Source organism: Lynx rufus, unplaced genomic scaffold, assembly GCF_022079265.1.
Source record: "Lynx rufus isolate CCGP_SWC_20201006 ecotype Redwood Valley unplaced genomic scaffold, mLynRuf1.p SCAF_2, whole genome shotgun sequence".
NCBI lineage: Eukaryota > Metazoa > Chordata > Mammalia > Carnivora > Felidae > Lynx > Lynx rufus.
In genome coordinates, this window is record NW_025814834.1 from 30,311,482 (window position 1) to 30,333,710 (window position 22,229).

At 47.8% G+C, this 22,229-nt stretch overlaps 1 protein-coding gene across 5 annotated transcripts in view; it reads right to left on the reverse strand.

Annotated features, from left to right (window-relative positions):
* Nucleotides 1-22,229, reverse strand: part of NRP2 (neuropilin 2) — a 116,497-nt gene that overhangs the window by 75,072 nt on the left and 19,196 nt on the right. For all 5 annotated transcript variants that reach the window (XM_047082172.1, XM_047082171.1, XM_047082170.1 and 2 more), the window contains exon 3: nucleotides 6,345-6,526. In XM_047082172.1, coding sequence (XP_046938128.1) covers nucleotides 6,345-6,526 — 182 coding nt within the window. The remainder of the gene's footprint in view (nucleotides 1-6,344; nucleotides 6,527-22,229) is intronic.

Below are 22,229 nucleotides of genomic sequence, written 5' to 3' on the forward strand. Positions count from 1 at the left end.
ACTGTAGCATTAAGAAAGGAGAAGAACATGCCTTTCTCTCCTGCCTCTGTCACATGGGTTATTTACATGTTGGAGCCCCAATCCCCCTACTCGTGACGTTTTTGTTTTCACTGGAGTGGCCCTTGAAGCAACATACTCTTCACAGCCACGTCTCAAGCCTTTAAGCCAGACTTTCTTTAGGAGAGAAATTAGGGGAGGAGAGCTGGCGTGCTCTACATAATACAGTAAGATCAGCAATTGAGGAGTTGGGGAGTGGAGGGGGGTTAGAAAGAAGTGTGTGTGTGTGAGATACAGGGAGGGAGAGAGAGAGAGAGAGAGAGAAAGAGAGAAAAAGAGAGAGATTCTCTTGAAAAGAGGAACAGAGCCTTCTTTCTCAATTACTCAGCTGCTCGCTCCAGAAATGTAAGTTATTTCAATCCTTAAGGAAGGCTTGCTGATTGCCAGCAGGGAAAACAATGTTACCCCTTATTTATTGCTGACCTCAACACTAGCCCCTATTGTCCCAGAGCCAACCCAGTGCCCCCTTCTCCCTCCAAGATCCAAGGTGCCTCAGGGGAGGGGCAAAGGGGAGCTTGGGTCTCATTCATGTCATGACTATATTAAAACGAGCTGCTCTGTAGTGGCCAGACAATTAACAATCGACGTTTGTAGCTGGTGGATCACAGCAGGGCGTTGGGGATGTTAAAGGCCGCTCCGGCAGCAAGTTTGGAAAAATGTGGCAGTGTATTGACATTTGGAAGGCTTCTGGTTCCTTTGTGGTAGGGATGGCCTTGTTTTTTCTCCGAAGCTCTTGTGTCTGCTTTCCTGGGACTCACGGAGGCGTTCTTATTAAATGCCGCACACATTCGCACCCCGGTGCAGGCTTGGACGGCAGCAGCTCTAAGAGGATTACAGCCACCAGATCTGCTAATGCCTCTAGGTGGAGTCGCATTAAAAGGGCCCTCGTGTGCCTTCACCCAGCCACCATTGGCCAGCGTGGGCTTCCGACCAGCCCCGGGACGCTGGGCCCACGGAGCAGCACGGGGCCAGAAGCGATGCCAGTCAATGCAGTGGATGTAAAGGCTGGACAATCGCCATTGATTTCACTACGCTCCGATTTTAAAATTAAAAAAAGCTAGCAGGATTTATGAGGAGGATAATAAGCACTCTAAGCATGAAGAAAAAATACAGAAATACTCGATAAACCAGGTGTTTACTGGCAGGAAGTGTCCTCTGGGGATCCCGCTGAAATATAACTGTGTGATGTCAATACACTGATCTTAGCCCACAGCAATGTCTTTATCCGAGGCTCCTGCAGCAGGGCCCTCCGTGAGGCTCTTTATTGATGACGGCTTTCTGGAAAGCGCGCGTGTCTGACTTGGAAAAGGTGCCATGCAGATAAGTGGGAGAAGGGGGATTGCAACTTCCTTTAGCATCAGACCGGAAATTCCAACATCCCTACCTGCCCATCCATCACCTCTGCCTTCAGCCCAGCGCTGTGCCCTGGCGGCGTGGGGATGGGGGATGGGCGAGAGCTAACCTTTTCAGCATTCCCAAGGCTCCCTAAAGTGCTGCATCTCTGAGGCTCTGCACTCTGTCAGTCAGTCACGGGCGGCCCAGTGGGCAGCTGGGTCCAGAGGGCTGAGCTGGGACGGCCTTTCCCCAGTTTGTTTACCACTGAGCCCCCAGCTTTGTTTACTGCCAAGCCCCACGCTCCGGAGGGCCTCCTCAATGGTTTGGGATGAGGCAGTTTGGCAAAGCGAAGCCAGCTGGCCGGTCTTTGGGGGGCTGAGAGGAATCTTGAAAAGGTTAGTGTTTATTGCCATTGTGCAGCCTTCTCCATGTGGGTCACTTAGCCGGAGGAAATTAACTCTCTAGCCACAACTGGCTTCCAGAGCCGGAAAAGGCATCCTGACATTCCCTCCTCAAGTTTGCTGTCTTGTCATTCCTTCTCAGGGCAAGGGGAATCCCCACCCCACCCCACCTCGTCCCCCCCCCCCCACAGGAGCGGGGAATTTTTGGTGGAATCTTTCTTTGGTTCCTCCCATCCATGGGGGAAAATTCACCCACAATGGACACCTAGTGAGTTGAAGACAGGCCCGGAGAATGCGACATTTTAAAGCACCCCCAGCTTCCAGGGTTCTGAGGTCCTGCGCTTCACTGGTCAGAATTTTTCAATATGATATATATTCTTTTAACGCTTATTCATTTTTGAGAGACAGAGACAGAGCATGAGTGGGGAAGGGGCAGAGAGAGAGGGAGACACAGAATCTGAAGCAGGCTCCAGGCTCTGAGCTGTTAGCACAGAGCCCGACGTGGAGCTCGAACTCTTGAACTGTGAGATCATGACCTGAGCCAAAGTCGGACGCTTAACCGACTGAGCCACCCAGGTGCCCCCAATATAATATTCTTATGGCAAAACAACCAACCAACCAAACAAACAAACAAAAACACCAAAAAGAATATGTATCTATCTCTGACACATGGCTATCCATGGGTATATTCTCTGGCTTATTTTAAATGAGGAAGAAAGACAGTTTTATCCTTTTTACGCAGAACAGTCCAACTTGCCCATTACAACGGTGCATTCGGTCCGTAATCGTGCCACCTCATAGTTTGGACTGTGGTCAAAGTGCCAGAAAGCAGGCAGCTGGATGTTAAATGTGGGGGAGAGATCTCACAAGAGGGTGACGATCTTGGGACGAAAGGGGCGTCTTGCAGACATCTACCTAATCCAAGATCCTTCTCTGCAACATGTTAAAAGCATCAGAGGTTAAAAAAAAAATAGCTCAGTGAACAAATACGCAGGTTCACTCAATGCTAAGATTGTCCACACAAGCTGGGGGATTTTGGCTGCAGTGAATGGTTTCATACCAAAGGACTCTGGTGTGAGAAGTGCCCACTCCATCTTTTTCCACTATAAATTTTACAATAACTCTGCAAGCAAAGGAAGAATCCACACGCATAAAGCTATTTAAAACATGGTGGTGGAGGGGCGCCTGGGTGGCGCAGTCGGTTGAGCGTCCGACTTCAGCCAGGTCACGATATCGCGGTCTGGGAGTTCGAGCCCCGCGTCAGGCTCTGGGCTGACGGCTCGGAGCCTGGAGCCTGTTTCCAATTCTGTGTCTCCCTCTCTCTCTGACTCTCCCCCGTTCATGCTCTGTCTCTCTCTGTCCCAAAAATAAATAAACGTTGAAAAAAAAAAATTAAAAAAAAAAAACATGGTGGTGGATTTATCCAAACTGAGCTGGGCCTGCCCTCAAAAGGTGAATTCAGTTCAGGGAGCGGGAGCAGGGGGGGCACTCCAAGTTTTCTCTGTCTGTGGATGACCCCAGAGATTTCAGATTCTGCGATGTCTTTGGGCACCAGGAAGGAAAACTTGATCTTGAACTTTGGTCAAGGGAGTCTCAGAAAACGAATGAACAACAACAACAACAACAAAAACCCACGTTTTCCAGTGATTCAGTTTCCAATGTTACTTTTTAAGTTATTTTAAAATTCCTTTCTCTGTTCTGCTCATGATTTGGCAATTCGAGATCCTTTAAGTCTGCGAGCTGTTTCGGTTTGCACTTTTGTATGCGAGCAGTCTGGTAATACACAGACGCGTTTAGAAACCACTTCATTCGGGGGAGACGTGGACCTTGCACTCCAGCCACATGTCCCCCTTTTGCACCTGAATTGCGGGTTTGTGTCTGTCAGTAGAATTCGGCAGCTGAGCTTCCATAGTCCTCGGTACCATTATTTTGGGTATCTGTGTTTACAGTCCCCGCCGCCCAAGCCCCGTCTTTCTCTATGAATCTGACTAGCAAACATAGCTATGTTTGTTTGGATTTCTTCGGCATGTTCACGCATTTCTTTCATGTCTTGCGGATGACGTAAATTTTGTGTATTTTCTTCCAGGACTCCCACAGTGGAAATGTGGGTGCAGGGAGGGCATGGCATCTGGAAGAATGTTCATCTTCCTAGGCTTCTCAGCTTTGAATTTTGTAGCCCGCGCATGTATGTGTTTTACACAGCGTTGCCCTTCATGCTGAGGGCTGTTCTCTCAGGCAGGCCTGATGGCAGGTGAGAGCGGCCCCCAAGAAGACCACTGGGCTCTCATTTTCTCTCTTGCATTCCCCGGAAATATGGCTGTGGTTGGCAGGGCTCTCTCCCACCACAGGAACCTCTGTCCTCTGTCTTTAGGGAGTCCTCGTCCTTGAAGTAGGGTGCCCCGTTGGTCCATGCCTAAGCCGCCTTCCATGGCTGGTGCTATGGTGTCGAGGCATCCGCAGACTATCTGTCCTCAAAACAGTACTGCTCAGTTATGATACCCTCTGTGCATTGTAACTTTTAACATCAAAACTGCATGATGGATAGGGTTAACATTCATCCTTTCGGTGGCTTTCTGGAGAATACGGCATCATCCCTTGTGAAACGCTAAGTCAGGAAGCATGAAAGAGACATGAACTTTAATGGTCCTGCTCACCCGTGTTCTGACTTCCCTTGGCCAGCTCTCTGGACGACCTTGCTTGGAGCTGTTTTCCGTTCACTGTCAGCACGGGAGAGCTGAGTGACAGCTTTAGCACCGGTGACCTTGCTATCTAATTGACTTCCTGGATCCCCCGCTTGCCACGTCACTCAATAGAGCCCTCATTTTCACAGCCATAGCACGTTAATCGTACCTTTACTTAGTGCTTACGCCTTCTGCCTCATATTATAGTTTTCCTCTCAGTAGACATATCTATTTACTTATGTTCATCCAACGACGCCTACTGTGCATGGGTTACGTGCCGAGGGACTTCACGCGTGTTTTGCCCTCTTCTAGTGTTTTATTCCTTTCTGTGCTCTCTCACCCCAACTGCTCCCCAGCAGAAGAGGGTATGATGAATGTTCCATCTGAGCTGGTGGCACGGACTGATCTGAATCTTGCGTAGGACTCTAGGGAATGTGGACTGAGGTATTCAGGAGCCTCACACCAGCCCCCGAGACACTGGACACCGCAGACTGTCAGTCCTTATGACCTCATGTGGGTGGGAAGCATGGCAGCCTGTGACAGACGGGCCTTCGTGAGACTCGTGCCCTGGGACACTCTGTGCTCCCACTGGGGCTTGGAGATGGCTTGACAGAGTTCCCTCGGCCCGCCCCTTCATTGGATTCTTCGTTCTTACTCTCAGGCAGACAAATCTGACAAATATTTAGACAGAGTGGATATAAAAAGTGCTTTCAGCAGCTACCACTTCCTTTCAAGAACTGTTTAGTGAAAAGAAAATATATATGAATAGGTCCCCTTACACTGAACTCAAGAGGCGCCGGACTTGGGCCTCTCGACGACAAGGCGGACAGCCTCCCCTTGTACCAGACTCTGTCTACAAGTTGTAAAACGGAGGCTCAGGAGGGGCCGTGCTGGTAGATGCGGTAGGAGCCCGTGAGGCAGGGAAGCAGGCTGGGGGTGAGGGGGGAACTGGAGGGTGCTTCGCTCAGCCTCAAGGTAATGAGCTCTCACACTGGAGGGAAGGGCATGCCGCTTAGAGTGCTTCAGCGTAGCTACTGAACTAGCGAGTGACGATTAAAAGTTGGCTCAATCCAGTTATGGAAATAAGGATGGGCCCATGTTTTCAGGGCCTCAAGTAATCTGAGGGGGACCTCATGGAAAGCGGACAGTCAACTTAAAAGAAGTGAAGTGTTCTCTGTCTCTTTTTCTCCTATCTTTTTGATTGCTTTTCAGGGGGCAGCTGTATCTGCATTTAGGAAGCAGGGGTTCAACAGGTAGAAGGGGTAAAACAGATCAGCAAGGGGGATTCCTACGAGCCACATTTGATTTTAAACGCTACTGGATGACCCCACTGGGAGGATCATACTAAGATCTTTAGAGACTCTAAATACTGAAAAGATTATGTCCTTCTGCCCATGAAATCCCAGATAAAGGCAACATTAAACCATGAAGTAATCAGGAGGACGTTCAACTGAGTTTTGCTTTCCCCCCACGAAAAAAAACACACAGAAATCTAATTGCGATTTAAAAAAAACACACACAGAAATCAAATTCTTTTCGAAAGTGGTTCTCGAGTTAATTGACCCTCCTACACTTTTGGTGCCACAAACAAATGCTTGCCTGCCTGCCGGGCAGCACCCAGCGCTCTCTCGAGTTGGATCGTAAGTTAAACTGGGTTTTCATCTTGGGCTGTCACCAGGGTCACCCGAAACTCTCTTCCAACTCCAACAACTTTTGTAACCCCTCCCATCCGTCTCACTGGGCTCCATCCATGTGCATATGATTCTCACACAGTTCCCTTACACAGTGCCCCACAGCCAGACACAGAGGGCAGCTACCCGTCCTCCCGGAGGTGCCCAGCTCCCCGCTCTCCACCCGTGACCACACTGACCTGTCTTGAAGATCTCATAACGCAGGGAGAAGCCTGCCCCCTGCCTGGCGTAGTCGGAGGTGAACTTGATGTAGAGCACGGAGCCCGAGGAAATGATGGTGGGTGGGGCGATGTTCCCACAGTGCTTTCCCAAGAGGTCTGCAGATTCACTGTCCCCATCCCGAATCTCAATGAAGTCATACCTGAGTGAGGATGGTACACAGGGGCACATATGAGCAAAGATCACGCTCAGGAGATGAAAGGGACCATTGTCTCACTCCAGCTCCTGTGCCCTCCATTTCCAGATGTTCAGGTGTTTCAGAATGATAAACAAAGGGCGTTTAGGTTTGCTTGTATAGACCGGTGAACCTAGACATAGGAAGTTGCATTGCCTTATTGAAGCCATGAACAGAATGGGCGCCTCAGTGGATGGCTAGGTTTTAAGGCCTTATCTCTTGCCCACATAAGAGCAGTAGCATCATTCTATCAAATTATCTCAAAACAAACATTTTTCCTTCCTTCCATAGCACCACTTTTATTTCCATCACGATCTCTCTGAATCTTAGTCTTTTCGTCTTAGCTCTGCATCACTGAGAGTCACTTAACCCCTCTGAAATCAATTTCTTCATCGGCAAGATGAGGATAAAAATATCCAGTTCCGAAGGCTGGGCTGGAGAGGGAATGAAAAGTATAAGTAAGGTGCTAGGCACCGAGCCAGGCACACTGGGGACAGTCCTGGGATATTTGTTTACTTTCCTGCCCTCTCTCCCATGTTTCCATTTTCTCCTGGGTCATCCCCTCTTTCCTTATCTTTAATTGTCAGTGACAAAGGCTCCCAACCATGGGCCCCCTCCCTCCTTGAGATGACTCTGCAAAGTTCACATCAGCAATGTCTCGTCAACAACACGTTTTTAAAAGGAATCAGCATCATATTAGATAAGGCAATAAAAACCTTTCTCCAAAAGCAGGGGGTGAATCCTCAGGGACCCAGAGTCTATGAGCAAATAACTATTAGCCTCAGCAAGCTTCTGAGCAGGCTGCCCTCCCTGTACTGAAGCTTGAGCTCATTTCAAATAGAATCAAACTGGCCCCAGGTTGGGGAAGACACCTCAAAGACATCCTTGGCTCGGTTCGTGGAATGGCGCACACACCATGGGTGCCATTTTATCTGTACAGGCACACAGATCCAGCCTTGGTGGGTGCTCCGGCAGTCTTCACTGTGCCGACTCTGCGCTCCTCCTCTGGGTTCCCAGTAAACATCCCTGTCTCAGCGGCAGAGGTGGGAAATTCCTTCCCCACCAGCTCCCTGCAAATTGCTGGCCACTGCACGATTATTTACCAACAACCCCCCATTTCCTTGTCTCTCCCTGTTTATTTATTTTCCATCAGTCTGTTAAAACAACATGTAAGATATTTCTTTCTGGGGGATAGAGAGAGGGCCTGGAAAAGCTACTCTCTCTGGGATGTGCCTGCAGACTCCCGCACACACACGGGTCTGTGGGAGCTGGCTGCCTGTAGAAGTGGCTCGTTTGAGCTGGAGTGGCCCAAGGCCTCCCTGCAGCCCCCAGGAACCATATTTCAGATTGCACAGCCACTTATGGATAAATAGGCCTGTGAAGGAAGTATAAGGAGTGCACCAGGATTAGTGCAATCTGAGACCCCAGAGGGCTGGAATCCTACAGTCAAAAGAATTACAGAAGCTGGTTAGGCTGGAAAAGACAAGATGGCAGGGTTTCCCCCCAGGAGCTCTGAAGAGACAGCTACAGATTGAGAAAGGCAGTGGGGGTGGGGGAATCTGCGATTTCAGTTTGGGAGATGATGCTGCCTTTGAAAATGTGCCTCCCCACTTCCAAAACCAAAGTGAAAAGACACTTAGTTTGTTCTCAAAGGAAATTCCCCAAACCCTCTGGAAAATCCCTCCTTAGTATTTCCACACTGAGGTAAGCGCTGCTGGACAGTCACTCTCAGCTGAGTAATGGTGATGCCTGACCAGGGTACACAACGGTGGAGAAGCTGGCTGTGTTCAGTAAAGCAGACACTACCCAGTTCCCCTAGAGCAGTGCATGTATGAATCTGCATGGAAGAGTCCCGTCCCCCTGGCCTCCACCCCCCAGCTAATCCCAGAAGTAGAACTGGGTTTGGATCTCAATTCAGCCTTAATAGCTGGGTGACTTCAGGCAAGTTACTTAACCTTTCTGATCCTTAGCAATGGGGAAAATGACAGTAAAATGGGATATTAGAACCTTCCTCCTAGGGTTGTTGTGAGATTCAAATGACCAATCTAATCCATATCTAGTGTCGGTACCCAGCCTGGTAGTTTAGTGACTGCTCAATGAGTGTTCATTGTGATTTATTGTATTCCCACACGCATTTCTGGGGTGAAGAGATACAGCAAGTGAGTAGAGGTGCAGTATAAGCGGAATGAACATCTGTTAAAACATTTTGGAGTGCATTTGGGCAGAAATGTGACAAAGTCTTTAATCCAGCAATTCTGCTGCTGGGAATTTTCTCCTAAGAAAATAATCAGACAATTGTGCAAAGATGTACATGCCTCCTTGTGCATGTATAGATATAAGAAAAACAAAAGTGAAGGGCACCTGGGTGGCTCAGTCAGTTAAGCATCCGACTTCAGCTCAGAATCTCGCGGTTCACAAGTTCGAGCCCCACCTCGGGGCTGGAGCCTGCTTCAGATTCTGTGTCTCCCTCTCTCTCTCTGTCCCTCCCCCGCTCACACTCTCTCTCTCTCCCCCTCAAAAATAAACAAACATTAAACAACGTTAAAAAAAAAAGTGAAAAGATGGTTCATTTATAAACAGCATCATATCTAAATGTCCAATGGGGGGGGGCTGGTAAATCAGGTTTGTGTTTATAAAATGGAATACTCCACTGCCATAGTAGGTGACGCTGTGGGTCTAGATATTTTGTTCTTATGGGAAAATGGCCATGCTGTATTGTTAGGTTAAAAAATAGATTTTAAAAAAAGCATGTGTTAAAAACATATACATATACACACACATATACACATTCTTACATATACATAAAGAAAAATGTCTGAAAGACTACCTACTAAAATATTAACAGTAATGAGATATATATGGGTGGTGACATAATTGGTAATTTCTCCTTCCTTCTTTGTTCTCTTCTATTATCTGAATTGCTTACAGGGGGCTTGAATTTTTTAAAAAGCCACAAATATATAAAATAATGCTGCTTCCATTAGGATTTTTTTTTTCATGGTGACAGATGGTAACCACACCACGGCGGTGAGCATGGCAGAATGTATCCAATTGTGGAATCGCTCCGACGTGCACCTGAAACTGACATAACATCGTATGTCAACTGTACTTCAGGAATAATAAAGACAGAATAGAATAAAAGAGAAGGAAAAATAAAACAAAAAAGATTTTTTTTTTTCAAAGTAGGAGAGCTGAGAAAAATAACCCAGCTCTCAGAACACAGCGGATGAAAATGTAAATACCCTCATCATCATCACCACTTCCATCATCACCTGTCTTGCGGAACCATGGTGGGGACCAAATGAGACACGGCACTGGGTCACCTACAATAGTGCCAGGGGCATGGCCCACGCTCGGTAAGTACTTAAACACTTTTTTTTTAAAAGACCACCAGATACCTCCAGTGTTTCTGTTGCCAGTGTTTCTGGAAAGGACAAAGAGAGGCCCTGACGTCCCACTGGCTGGTTCATTAGAAAGGGAGGGTTTTATCTGGTTGCCTAATCACCCATGGAGTAATTTAGGGGATTAACACAATCAGCGATGAAGTGGGGTTACCTAACAAACGCCATAGCTGTAAGCTGGCCTCAATTTACTCAGTGAATATACCACCCCAAGTCCTCTCCTGTAAATGCTGGCAGCTACGAATACATCCCGACGTATTTACACACGCAGAGAGAGTGAATGAAGGGATGCATTTTTTGAAAAGGTTCACATAAATCAATCACATTATAAATTTTCTTTCTAGAGCTTGTCATTTAAAGGACCCCTCTGGTGAATCCTTTTGTGAAGCAAGTAATCAGCTCTTACTTAAACTCCTTAGAAAAACCAGATTTTCCTCTTAGGTTTGCTTGAGGGGAAAGGGACCCAGAGTTACAGTGGGGTGGCTAATCGCCGTTCCCCCCCCCCTCCTCCCCGCCCCCACTTCCAGTGCCCGGGATCTGCCCCGTGGACGGGCCCCAGTTAACCACCAGGTCTTGTGGCTCGGCTTCCTGCATAAAGGGCACACACCAGATGACACGTTGACTTCACACAGAACGTCTCACTTATGTCCTGTGAGCCTGACTCATTTGGGGAAATTTTTTATTATTAGGGATTTGCTACAGCTGCAGTAAATCTCCTTAGAAATTTCAGTGTTGTCAGGTTCATTTGGAAGAGCTCACAGAGGATTAGGAAGTTGGTGGCCTCGGTATAAATATGGTTCCGCATCTAGCATCTGATAGCCAGCGTTTGTTTGGTAAAGGAATCTGGGCTCTAAACTCGGGGCTCACCCCAGAGACAGTCAGGTAGGATAACCCGCAAAGCCGTTCCTCTTCGAACACATTATTCATTTTCCGGAAGAAAACATAAACCAGCTAACGGACATATTAACTACTGTGTTTGCATTTCATTATTCGTAATCTCCCTCAAATGAAAAAATTCCTTCCAAAGCTTTCACGCTACCTTTTGTTATTTTATTCATTTATTTACTTTGCTAAGCCCAAGTAGCCACTTCCACTCCTACCTTTCTCTTTCTCTCCACAATGGTTCCCGAGTGCCTTTTTCCTTTTCTCCTCACAGATTCCACCATCTGCCTGTTGAGCATTTGTCGAGAGAACGTTTTCTGTCCGTTCTTCCTCAACTTCAAAGTCTTAATTTCTCTCCCCAAACCCGCATGTGGGGCGTGGGAATCTTGACGGCGGAATTAATTTTCAGAGACCACGGGAGAGGTATGAAAAAGCAACAGTCTCATCCTTCCTCTCATCACTAAGGCCAACATGAAAAGGGGCTTTCTGCTTTCCGTAACTCTATCCACACTTGACGCTTCCCAGCAGGCCACCAAAACGCTGGGTTAGCCAACCGAGCCCGTGCTAGAAGATCCACTACACATCAGAGCCCCTGTGCACACCCAAATCCTGAAGCCACAACCTTTGCCAATCAGTCAGTGCCTCCTTTTATGCTACTTGTATCACAAATGATTAAGACCTCACACTCTGCACATGGCAAGCTCCTTCCAGCCTCTGGGCCTTTGCACTTGCTCTTCTCTCTGCCTGTGATACTCTGCTACCTTTTTCTACGGCTGGTGCCGTCTCATCCTTCTAAGGGCAAATGTCACCTCCTCAGAGAAGCCTGCCCTGACCACCCTATTTCAGACAGCATACCCTTATTCTCCAGCTCACCACCGTCTTATTGCCTTTATAGCTATTCATCGGTACAGGTCTTGTCAATATACTTGTTTATTTGTTTAGAATCTGTGTCCTCACTAGATTGAAGGCACCATGAGGGCAAGGATCTCACCTTTGTGCTGCTGAACCTCTCGTGCTTGCACAGTGCCTGGAGGGCTCACAGTTTTTTGTGGAGTGAGTAAACGGATGAGGGACCTAAGGTTGGTGAATTCTGAAGAATTCACTCTGTGATGACGTTTCCTGAGGGATTGGCTACACTGGGTCCATTTTGTGGACTTTGCCTTTGTGTTCTAACACATTCCCTGAGCTATTCTGGTTTTATCTGGAAACCGAAATGTTGCCTCATGACTCGAAAACACGAAATATAACATTTTGAGTGGAAGAAACATCTCAAATCATGCTGACAGCATTTTCACTATTAGCGGCAAACAAATCAACTATAATTAAAATGCTGTCAAAGTGATTTGAGATTTTTCTCACACTTTCAAAGTTCCATATTTCATGAGTAGATTATGGAGGCCAGAGAATTTACCACCTCCTGGAGTGCCTTTCTTCTGGGAAGCTCAAAGACATCTACAAACACTGTCTTATTAATCCTTACATTAAAACCTGCAGGGAAAAATAGGAGGAAAAAACAATGCTGTCATGTACAACTTCTCGGTGAAGAAGCTGCCTAAGACACAAAGAGACCGTGGGCAGGTCTGCAGGATGCTGAAGTCTCTGGTCCATTCAAGGCCAAAGGCAGGTCACCTGGTCTCCAGCTCAATAGTGAAATCCAGCCTCAATAGAAACAGTAGCTCACTGTCAGGGCACATTTTTTTAAGTAGCAATTGTCATTTCCTGGAATTTCTCCCTTTCATTGGGGCTACCCATTTCATACGAAGCTGGAACATCAATGCGAATATCAACGGAAAGAAGTACCGATTGTTTATTGAGCATTTACTATGGGCTAGACCCCTGTTTCGATAGTCCTTGGTTTAATCCTCAGTGAATACACACCACACCCTGTTATAGCTGCCACCCGTTTACAGATGCAGAAACTGAGGCTCAGAGAGGCCAAGTGACCTGCCCAAGTCTGAGGCAGGCTTTACCCCCGGGTGGTCTCACCGCTGGGCAAACTGGCCTCGCCTCCATTCTTTTGTCTCACTATTGGATAAAGATCTGAGCGCAGTAAGAATAACAGATTGCCACAGTACAATACCATTAGAAGGTACTGGGTAGAAAGAAACCGCCTGGTTTCAGTTAGAAACTTAACAGAATCTTGCTCTTTTTATTTAGCTGTTTTGTTTAAACAAAGCCCACAGGACTTGCCAAAATTAATTGACAAATCGTACCAATAGAAGCAGTGAGCAGATTTGGAATTCATGGTTTCAAGATCCACCCAGCTCTGCTTTTAAGTGTTCAGATGGGATAACATATTAATTTTTGCAAGTGAAGTATTTTTATAAGCGCATATATACCCATATGTGAACATATGGTCCATCGAGTGAGAAAACAGTACCCTGTGTATTTATAAGCTCTTAAAGTATCATCTAGAGCATGTATTCTTAAGCCCGTGGATTTCCAGTAGGGTCCGCAGATGAGTTTCAGTAGGTGAGGGAACCCTACAAGTCAAATGCAGAAATTTTGTGTTTGTGTATGTGCACATTTTCCTAGGTCTGTGACAAAAATAATCTTAAATTACTGTTATACAGAAACATATCTATAAATAAGCGTGTGTGTTCTGAGAAGTGTAGTACATGGGCTTTGTGGGTACACCCATCCAGTTTCCAGCACTCACTAGTGGCCTGACTGCAGGCAAGGCATTTCACCTCTCTGAATCTCAGTCTCTTCATCTATAAAATGGAAAAAATAATAGTCCCCGCCTTATGGGATTGTGGGAAGGACTGCCAAAGTACATACAAGCCCAGAAGAGTCCCGGGTGCCTTAGAAAGTCACCGGGAGACACCGGCTATTTTTACTACTCCTCCTGTTTTTATAAAGCGGGGTGGCGGACGTGGGGGAGAGAAAGGTTACATACACGTAACGTCGTGGAAACTGAACACGTGGAGATGGAATGAAAAGTCATAATGGTAGAGACAGTCTCGGTGCCCCCCCTCCCCCAACCTCAGTGCTAGCAGTGGGGGTTTCTAAAAATCCTCCTTCCGTACAAATCCATCAATAGTGCTTCAGTCACTTGAGTTTTTGCGATTTCCTTTCCATCTCATGTTTCTGAGCCCAGGCTAAAATCAAACAACCTGTGCCTTTCCCCTCCCCCCCACCCCGCTCCCCACCTACAGGTGGGTCTTGAACAACCACCCAGCCTCCCTCTGTTTGGTGAGTTAATGCATGTCAACAGCTCAGCACAGTGCCTGGCACAGAGCAAGTACTCAGTAAAGAAATGTTCGTCATTATTGCCGCTATTATTACTGTTGTTATTGTTATCATTTGTGAGATAACTACGGGACTCAAACGGTGCCAAGACGCTACATCTGTTTGCGTATTTGTGTCGGTGCTGCTGCCTTTTTAACAGCGACTGTTGGCAGTTTCATTTTCTTCCTTCATTTCTTCCCACCACAAATCTCTGATACGTGGAGGTTATCCGCAGTCCCCGCACAGCCAGGGTCACCGTGCCTCTTTAGAAAGGAGGAAATCTGACCACCCAGCAAAGGAAGTATGTGAAGAAAATAACCCAAAACAAACCGAAGGAATGATTCCAGAAAACCTTGAAGGCAAGAAAATGGAAACTACAAATAACATCTATTTATAATTGCTGGTTGTTTTCCGCAGAAGCCCTGGGATGATGGAGAGGGGCCTGCCGATCTCATTGTTCCTGACGGAGCAGGCTGCCAAGAACGCCTCGCGACGTGAGGAAGGAGGCCGCTCCAGACAGGGCGTCTGATAAGTCTCACTGAGGATGAACTTTCGGAGAATTAAGGGCACGCAACAAAGCCTCCGGCACTTTTCCCCTGACCCCCTGGCTCAACACCGCTTCCCCCACTGACCTGGCTCCCCAGCAAGACGCATTCCTGAGGCTGTATGGACACAGATCTGTTCCACTCCCGGACCAGCGAGCACTCTGGAGGCTGGCTTGGGTGGAACGTGTTTGCTTATGTAAGGACTGATTTTCTAGGCAAGCAGTGCCAATGTGAAGTTTAAGGCTGCTGGGCAGGCTCTTTTCGGCACGACGGTTGGGTCTTTTTTCTGTTTGCTGTACACGTCTATAAAATCCTCACTCTGCAGTTAGCTTAAAGGGCCCCTTGTTAGCATTTGGTAACGATACTAGAGTGGGAAGGAGGTAAGAGGAGCCCATAATTTATGTCTGTTTAACAGTAGGCTGGCGCTTGGATGGGAAGGTGCACCCCAGCAAGGCCAGAGACTGCCTACACTGTCCTACACTGGCCTGGGTCAATCAAACTCGCGTGCCTCAGTTTGCCTCATCTCATAAATAGGAATCATGCCTCTGTGACTGGTATCCACTAAGGGGAAATCGGAGCACACCATCCCAGGGCTTGGCATGCTGGCGGCATCCTTGCATTTGGCCGGGCAGACAGTTCCCTCTGGAACAGGCGCTCACTAACCCTGGCTCCCAGAGGGTCTAATTGTGAGAGCAAATCATAACCTTCCCATCTGTCCGAAAAATGGGAGCCTGCTGGGAATGAGGCACACTGGGCACCGGGGAATCAAACACTGCGTCAGAAAAATGTTTTTCTAAAGGTTTGGGCTCCCGACCGTTTTTTCTATCCCCCCTTTGCTGGCATCCAGCCTCCATAACAAAACTTAGAAAATACAAAGCTTGCCTGAAAAATGTACCACGCAGAAATGCAAGCAGGGGACAATTTGGGAGTACGTGGCTGGTGTGATGGGCCCCGTCCTTGGATTTCACTCACTGCAAGCTTCAGGTTACAGAGTTCAGAGCCTCTCCGGGCTCCAGCGGCAGACTTGTCGCCATTGTGCAAAAAAAGCACCTTGGTGTGGAAATGACGGGCCTGCGCGAATGTCCAAGCAGGAAGGGCTGCTGCCACGCCAGGGTGGAGATTCTGAATATAGTACTCGGTGGCCAGTCGGCTGGAACGGCTTCCACCTCTCAAGCCGCCGCTGGCTAACTGTGCTCTCCTCGACGGCTGTGTTGTGCAGGCACTGTGGCCGCAACAGGCGCAAAAGCAGCCCCCTCTACCCGGTGCACGTGGAAGCACGCGCCGCTCCCCGTCACAGACACGGCCCTCTATTCTGAAAGAACTGGCCAGCATCTGTCAGGGGTGGAAGGAGGGAACATTCGGGAATACCGGGTTCTCTTGGCCGGAGGTTCCACAAGACCAGGAGGAAACAGGTGTAGAAAGGACGCCACCTTCTAGGAGAAAGGGAACCAGATTGCAGGAAGTCTCCCAGCAGGATGGGAGCAGGCTGAGTCAGACCGTGAGGGACCTTTATACATCCTACAGCCGTCAGGGGCTGCTTGCTTTGGGCAGGAGCTGCCGGCTGCACGGCCCTCACGCCGTCGGGGGCGGGTGGGGAGAACGCTGGTGCCAGGGGTGAGCTGTGAGGGCCACACAAGGTAAGGGGCCTGGTGGGCAGGAGGGCAGCAGAGACCCCCAGAAGAGGAGTCAGTCCCCCCCCAACACGGAACCCAGCCGCCTGGCCCGAGGCTTAGAGCGAATCCCGAATCTGCCTGGACCTCAGTTTCCCAGTGGAGAAGACCAAAAATGAAAAAAAAAAAACCAACAAAAAAACCCAAAAAAAACCCAACTTTCTTACCCTCCTACCACTCTCAAAGGGATGACACATAGATAAATCACTTTGAACTTTCAGATGAAAGGTGCTCTATAAACTCCAGGTCTCATCAACCGTAATTGTTACGGTAATTATTTTAATGATAATAATGATGATAATGGGAGAAAGGGGGGGGGCGTGGGGACGAAACCTCCTACCTTGAGACAAAGAAAAACTCTTCCATTAAAACCTGCATCACGATTCCTTCTGCTTCAAGCTCTCAACCGTCTCCTTCAAACTGCCAATTCCTGGGCTGAAATATTATTTACTCCTTTCCTTCCCAATAAAACAATTATTTGTTCCACTGTTCTCCTGCTCACTCACTCTCCGGTGTGTCTGGCTTCGCCCTGACAGCTCAGCCATGGACTGTTTACATGTCTCGCTCACCTCCAAGACTCTGGTTCAGCTCCATTGACACTGAAGGCAGGAGAATTCTCTCTGTGTGAGGAATCAATTACTTCCGCTGACACTCTATTACTAGCCCTCACATCTTCAGATTCCAGCTGCAGAGTGAGGCGGTGGGGGGATGGCAGAGAATTTGAAGAGGATGGCGAGGGGGGCTGGAGGGGACCAGGAGGTGGATGACAGGGGGGCAGAGGAGACCATCGACCGAAAGGCAGGCCTCCACCCTGTATTTAAAGTCACAGATCTCTCTCTCCTTGACTGCCCTGCTGGCATCCAGAGGGGACTGCATGGCAGAAAGAGGCAAAGAAAAGGAATAAAAAACAGAAGAGGACAGGAAAAGACTCGTCAAGGATGTCTAAGGAAATCAGAGAGGCCCCAAATACCTAAGGACGGGAACAGCAGGTGACAGCTCTAGGTAAATAAAGGCAGCTTTGGGGGTGGCTTTCCAATCCCAGCTCTACCCTTACTGTCTGTGAGATCGCTCAGGGCCTCGGTGTTTCCACCTGTTAAATGGGAACAACAGTAGTACCCGGTCCATTATATACACAGACCGTCAGGATGCTTGGCTACAAAGTTAGGGGGGATAAAAAGCATATACAATCGTGTGGATTTTATCGCATGAAGTCCTTTGCCAGCTTTCCAAACCTAAGCCCGGTTCACATGTTTTTCTGTCTTCTTTTTTAAAATTTTATTCTGACCCAGCTAACATTTTTCAGGGATTTTCCCTCTAGGAAAAAAATTCTGATTATGTAAATTAAATACAACCATCTACTCTGCAATCACTGAGATGAGTTGTGAGGCCCTAGGTTTTATAATGAAGGTCGATTATGGAAGCTCTTTTCTAGAGGGAAAGACAAGGGCAGCTAATATGTATATATTTTTTTTCGGGGATGATTTATCCAGGCAGAAGTACAAGAATGGAATTAAATTATCTATTGAGTTTCTCTTAATCCAAAGGTTTCAATCCCCCTGTCACCGAAAAGGACAAAGAGAACACATTATTTTCTATAGGACTTATAACTATAGGCAAATACACAAATCCCTTTTTAGAAAAATCTGATTTCTTCACTCGGTCTATTTCCTTCTCCTCTCTATCCCCTCCACACCCTGAGCTCCCACTGAATTTCTGAAGACAGACTCTCACCCGGTGTAATTAGCCGGGAGAATTACACGCAGTTACATGGGGTAAGATGCCTGCCCTCTGGGACCTCTGGCTTCAGAGAAGGTGCCAGGGTTGAGAGGCAGAACAAGTGGGATTGTGTATGAGAAAACCTCAAGTGATTTTCTCAATCAGGAGATAAAAACGCATTGTTAGGAAGGACATCCACAGCGAAGCTTGCATTTGGAGAGTTGTGATTGCAACATCGCATATTTAAAAACAAACTGCCAAAAATAACCCTTGTCCCAACTGCTCTTTAACCTTGGTAGGAGGAGGAGAACAGTTTGTGATTTTTTTTTCTTCCCACTTCTCTAGCAAGTTAAGTTGCTGGGTGGAGTCCTTGGTCAAGGTTGGTGAGCTGGGGTCTGCTGCCAGCTGAGCTCCAGTCAGCAGGACCGTCCCGTTATTGCACCACGTACCTGCAGGGGGATCTGTTTCTGTCATTAGGCAGGGTTGTTGCAATACAGAAGAATATTGCTGCTCGTTGGTTCCTTGGGGGAATCGGAATATTTCTGTGGTTGGGCAGGCAGTAAATCTATAATAATGTCATGAGTAATCAACCTGAGGCTCTCTCCTGAGTGCAAGACACTCTCTTGAACCAGAGAATTTATACTCTGCTTCGATTTCCAGAGACTCAGGTGGACACCAGCCGAAACCACACCTCCAGTTGGGCAATGTGGCCTCCTGCCCTCTATTCTTAGGAAAGAGACACGTGTTCAGAGAGGGTCCTGTGTAGGAGTAAACTGGCAAGTGGAGTTTAATCCAGTGTTTTCTGGACTTTTCCAGGCCAAACCCCACATTCAGGCATTAACTCGGGGGGGGGGGGCGTGGATCCCTGGATATAGAGTACAAAATTGTAAAGACGGCCAGGGAGGGGGAGAGCAGCAGAGAGTCCTTAAGATCTTAGTTTTTCCTACTTCCTGACCCAGCCCCTTCTCTGAGATGGTAGACGCCTGGCCAGGAAATAAAATTCAATAGCATTGCTTAGGCACCTCTTCACTGAGAAGTTCTGTTGATCAGCAAGTCACAAGGATGGCCCTTCAATTACTGTTGTTCCCAAAGGCATCAAATTCTTTCCCCTTCTTATCTTTGGCATGATTCTCTCCACCTGGAGAGCCAGGGCGCACACACTCCCCCTCTGTCTGCCTAACTTCTTTGGGATTGGTGCAGCCATCGCTTCTGCCAGGGAGCCTTCCCTGATCTCCCCAGCCTAGGCTGGGTCTCAGGGCTGTGGGCTCACATTACTCGCCTATGCCGTATCCCCAGTCAGCAGGCACAGTGCTGCGGGGGTGGGCAACAGAGCATAAGAGCGAACAGCCCAGGTTGCAAAGTAGGGCATTCTGGCTTCAAATCCCTTCTCTGCCTTCTTCCGTGAATGGGACCTTGGGCCAGATGCTTAACTGCTTTAAGCCCAAGTTCCTTCTTCTGTAAAATGGGAAGAGTAACACTGACTTCGCATTTTTTGGAAGCAAGGATCAAATGAGATGATATATGTGAAGCACTTAGCAAAGTGCCAGGCTCAGGGGTGATGCTTCAGATGTAGTAGCTTTATCATGAATAACCACATTTTTTTTCACTTGCTCCCAAACTCGAAGTGCCACGAAGGCAAAGAATACGATTTGCCATTGCTGCATTCCCAATGCTATCATCTCTCGTGGCACATCATGGGTGTTTAATAACTATGAGTGAATGCATCATCTGTTGCCATTTGGGTGGTGAAAGGCCGAGTCACAGAGAGCCTAGCGACTTCAGTAAGCCCGTGTCTCGTCTTCCCGTTGTTACTATGTCACATCACAAGCTGGGCGAATGGGGAAGACAGCTCTGTCTGCCTTTCAACGCAGGTTCATGCCATGCTGACCTATGTCCTGGCATCGCAGATGTAAAAATACCAGGGAAACAATCATTTGCACGTGCCTGCTTGGTATTCCAAGATCAGGTGTCTAGAAATGAAGTATGTGGTCCATGCCCTTAGAGGATTTACATGCTCAGAATACAACATATTGACCGCATAGGAACCAAAGGCAAGCCAGCAAATCAAGGCAATACACAATGCTCTGGGAGCTCGGCATTGGGACCCATAAAAGAACTAGAGGAATCAAGGAAATGGAGGGGAAGAGGAGGGGAGTGCACAGCTGGACACTAGGGAGGGGAGAGGGAGGAGGGTCCAAGCACTGGGCGCTCACAGATCTCATACAGATGTAAGGTTGTCTTTGGCTGTTGACTGGAATCAAGGCTGCTCACTGAGTGCAGAAAATCATTGCTGGCTGGGTGGGGAGGGGCTAGATTATATATATATATATATTTTTTTTTTCAACGTTTATTTATTTTTGGGACAGAGAGAGACAGAGCATGAACGGGGGAGGGGCAGAGAGAGAGGGAGACACAGAATCGGAAACAGGCTCCAGGCTCTGAGCCATCAGCCCAGAATCTGACGCGGGGCTCGAACTCACGGACCGCGAGATCGTGACCTGGCTGAAGTCGGACGCTTAACCGACTGCGCCACCCAGGCGCCCCGGGAGGGGCTAGATTATTGAGGTCTGGTCTGTTCCCTCTGTTTACTATCATCAATTTATCAGCCTGGGAAACCGCTACCTTTCAAAGATATCGCCCGCTACTTTAGTAGAAACAGACACATCTTCTAAGATTTAGAGGGCTCCTCTGGCCGTAAATAAATACAAGAGCACCTTGCTTATCCAGGACACTTAGCTAGAGGCCAAATGTCCCTAAACCTCAAATATGCAGAACATGGGTGGCCTTCAGGGGATGGTTTCAGCCTTGAGCATCTCCATCGATGCTGGGGACCCCGAGCACTGCTGTTCTTATACTTTGTCCCTGGGGGTGTCCCTCAGTCCCGGCTGTGCCATGAGCTTGGCCAACGGAAGCAAACCAGACATGCTGGCCCAGGGGTTACACTGGCTTGGGGCAGAGCTGAGACCCCAGAACCAAAACTTCCCAATAGACAGCAAGACCTCCTGAAGCAAAATCTGTACAACACAATAAAAGAGTAAAACAAGTCAAAAGAGGAAGGGTCCAGGAGGCAGGGGTACACATAACAGGAAGTGACAGCAACAGTACTGATAGAAAAAAGCCACACACGTCCCCATGACAAAGTACAAAGATGCCCACACGGTGGCTAATTCATCGTGTATCCAGATGCAGGAACCTTGCAATGCAGTTATCATCACACTTTTGCAGACGAGGAAACTGAGCCCTGGGAAGTTGAAACGGTCAACCGACACTCAAATCTCAACCTGTCTGATCGAAATAGGACAGTACCTGACCTCTGTCACATAAAGTGAGGTTTAAAATTAGAAGCCTGAATCATCAAGAAAAAGTTGACTCCCCTTAGTATTGGTTTTGTTTAAGAACACAGGGAAGTGTGGCACATGATTTAGAATGTTCTCTATCAGAAATTCTTTCAAAAAAGGACATTAGAGCTTTAAAGGAGTATGCTTGAGTATCTAAAAATTCCACTCGGATTCAGCGCTACTCTTCAGCGCCGCGAGGTGAATAAGATGCTGCTGTGCTGAACACACATAAAATCGTTAGAGTAAACTTCTTGTGGGTTTTTTAGCAAAAAGTGTTTTTTAACAAGACTTTTTTTTAACAAGCAATGTTCTTTCAGGTTTTTCTGGTGGTTTGTGCACTTTGTGGAGCACGTTTTTGTTTTTACTTAAAAAAAATTTTTTTTAACGTTTATTCGTATTTTGAGAGACAGAGCGTGAGTGGGGGAGGGGCAGAGAGGTAGAGGGAGACAGAATCTGAAGCAGGCTCCAGGCTCTGAGCTGTCAGCACAGAGCCCGACGCGGGGCTCGAACTCACAGACCGTGAGATCACGACCTGAGCTGAAGGTGGACGCTTAACCGACTGAGCCGACCAGGCGCCCCACGAAGCACGTTTTTCAAGACACCCATCTGGAAATGACACACTCTTAACGGGACCCAGACTCTTGGTTTTGGTTTCCTTTGAGCCCCTGGGATGGGGTTGGGTGCCACGCCCACATGAGGACTCATGAATAAGCTGTGTCTCACACCCAGGTGGGGGCTTTTAAAAGACGTATATATTTTAGATTTCAGAAATAGAGAAAGATTCAACTCTGTGTACATCTGTTCCTAAAGCCCTAATGTTCAGCCTCTTGTCTGATGACTCAGGTGAAAGGCGGTATTCTCTTCCTCACCACAGGGAACGGGTGGCT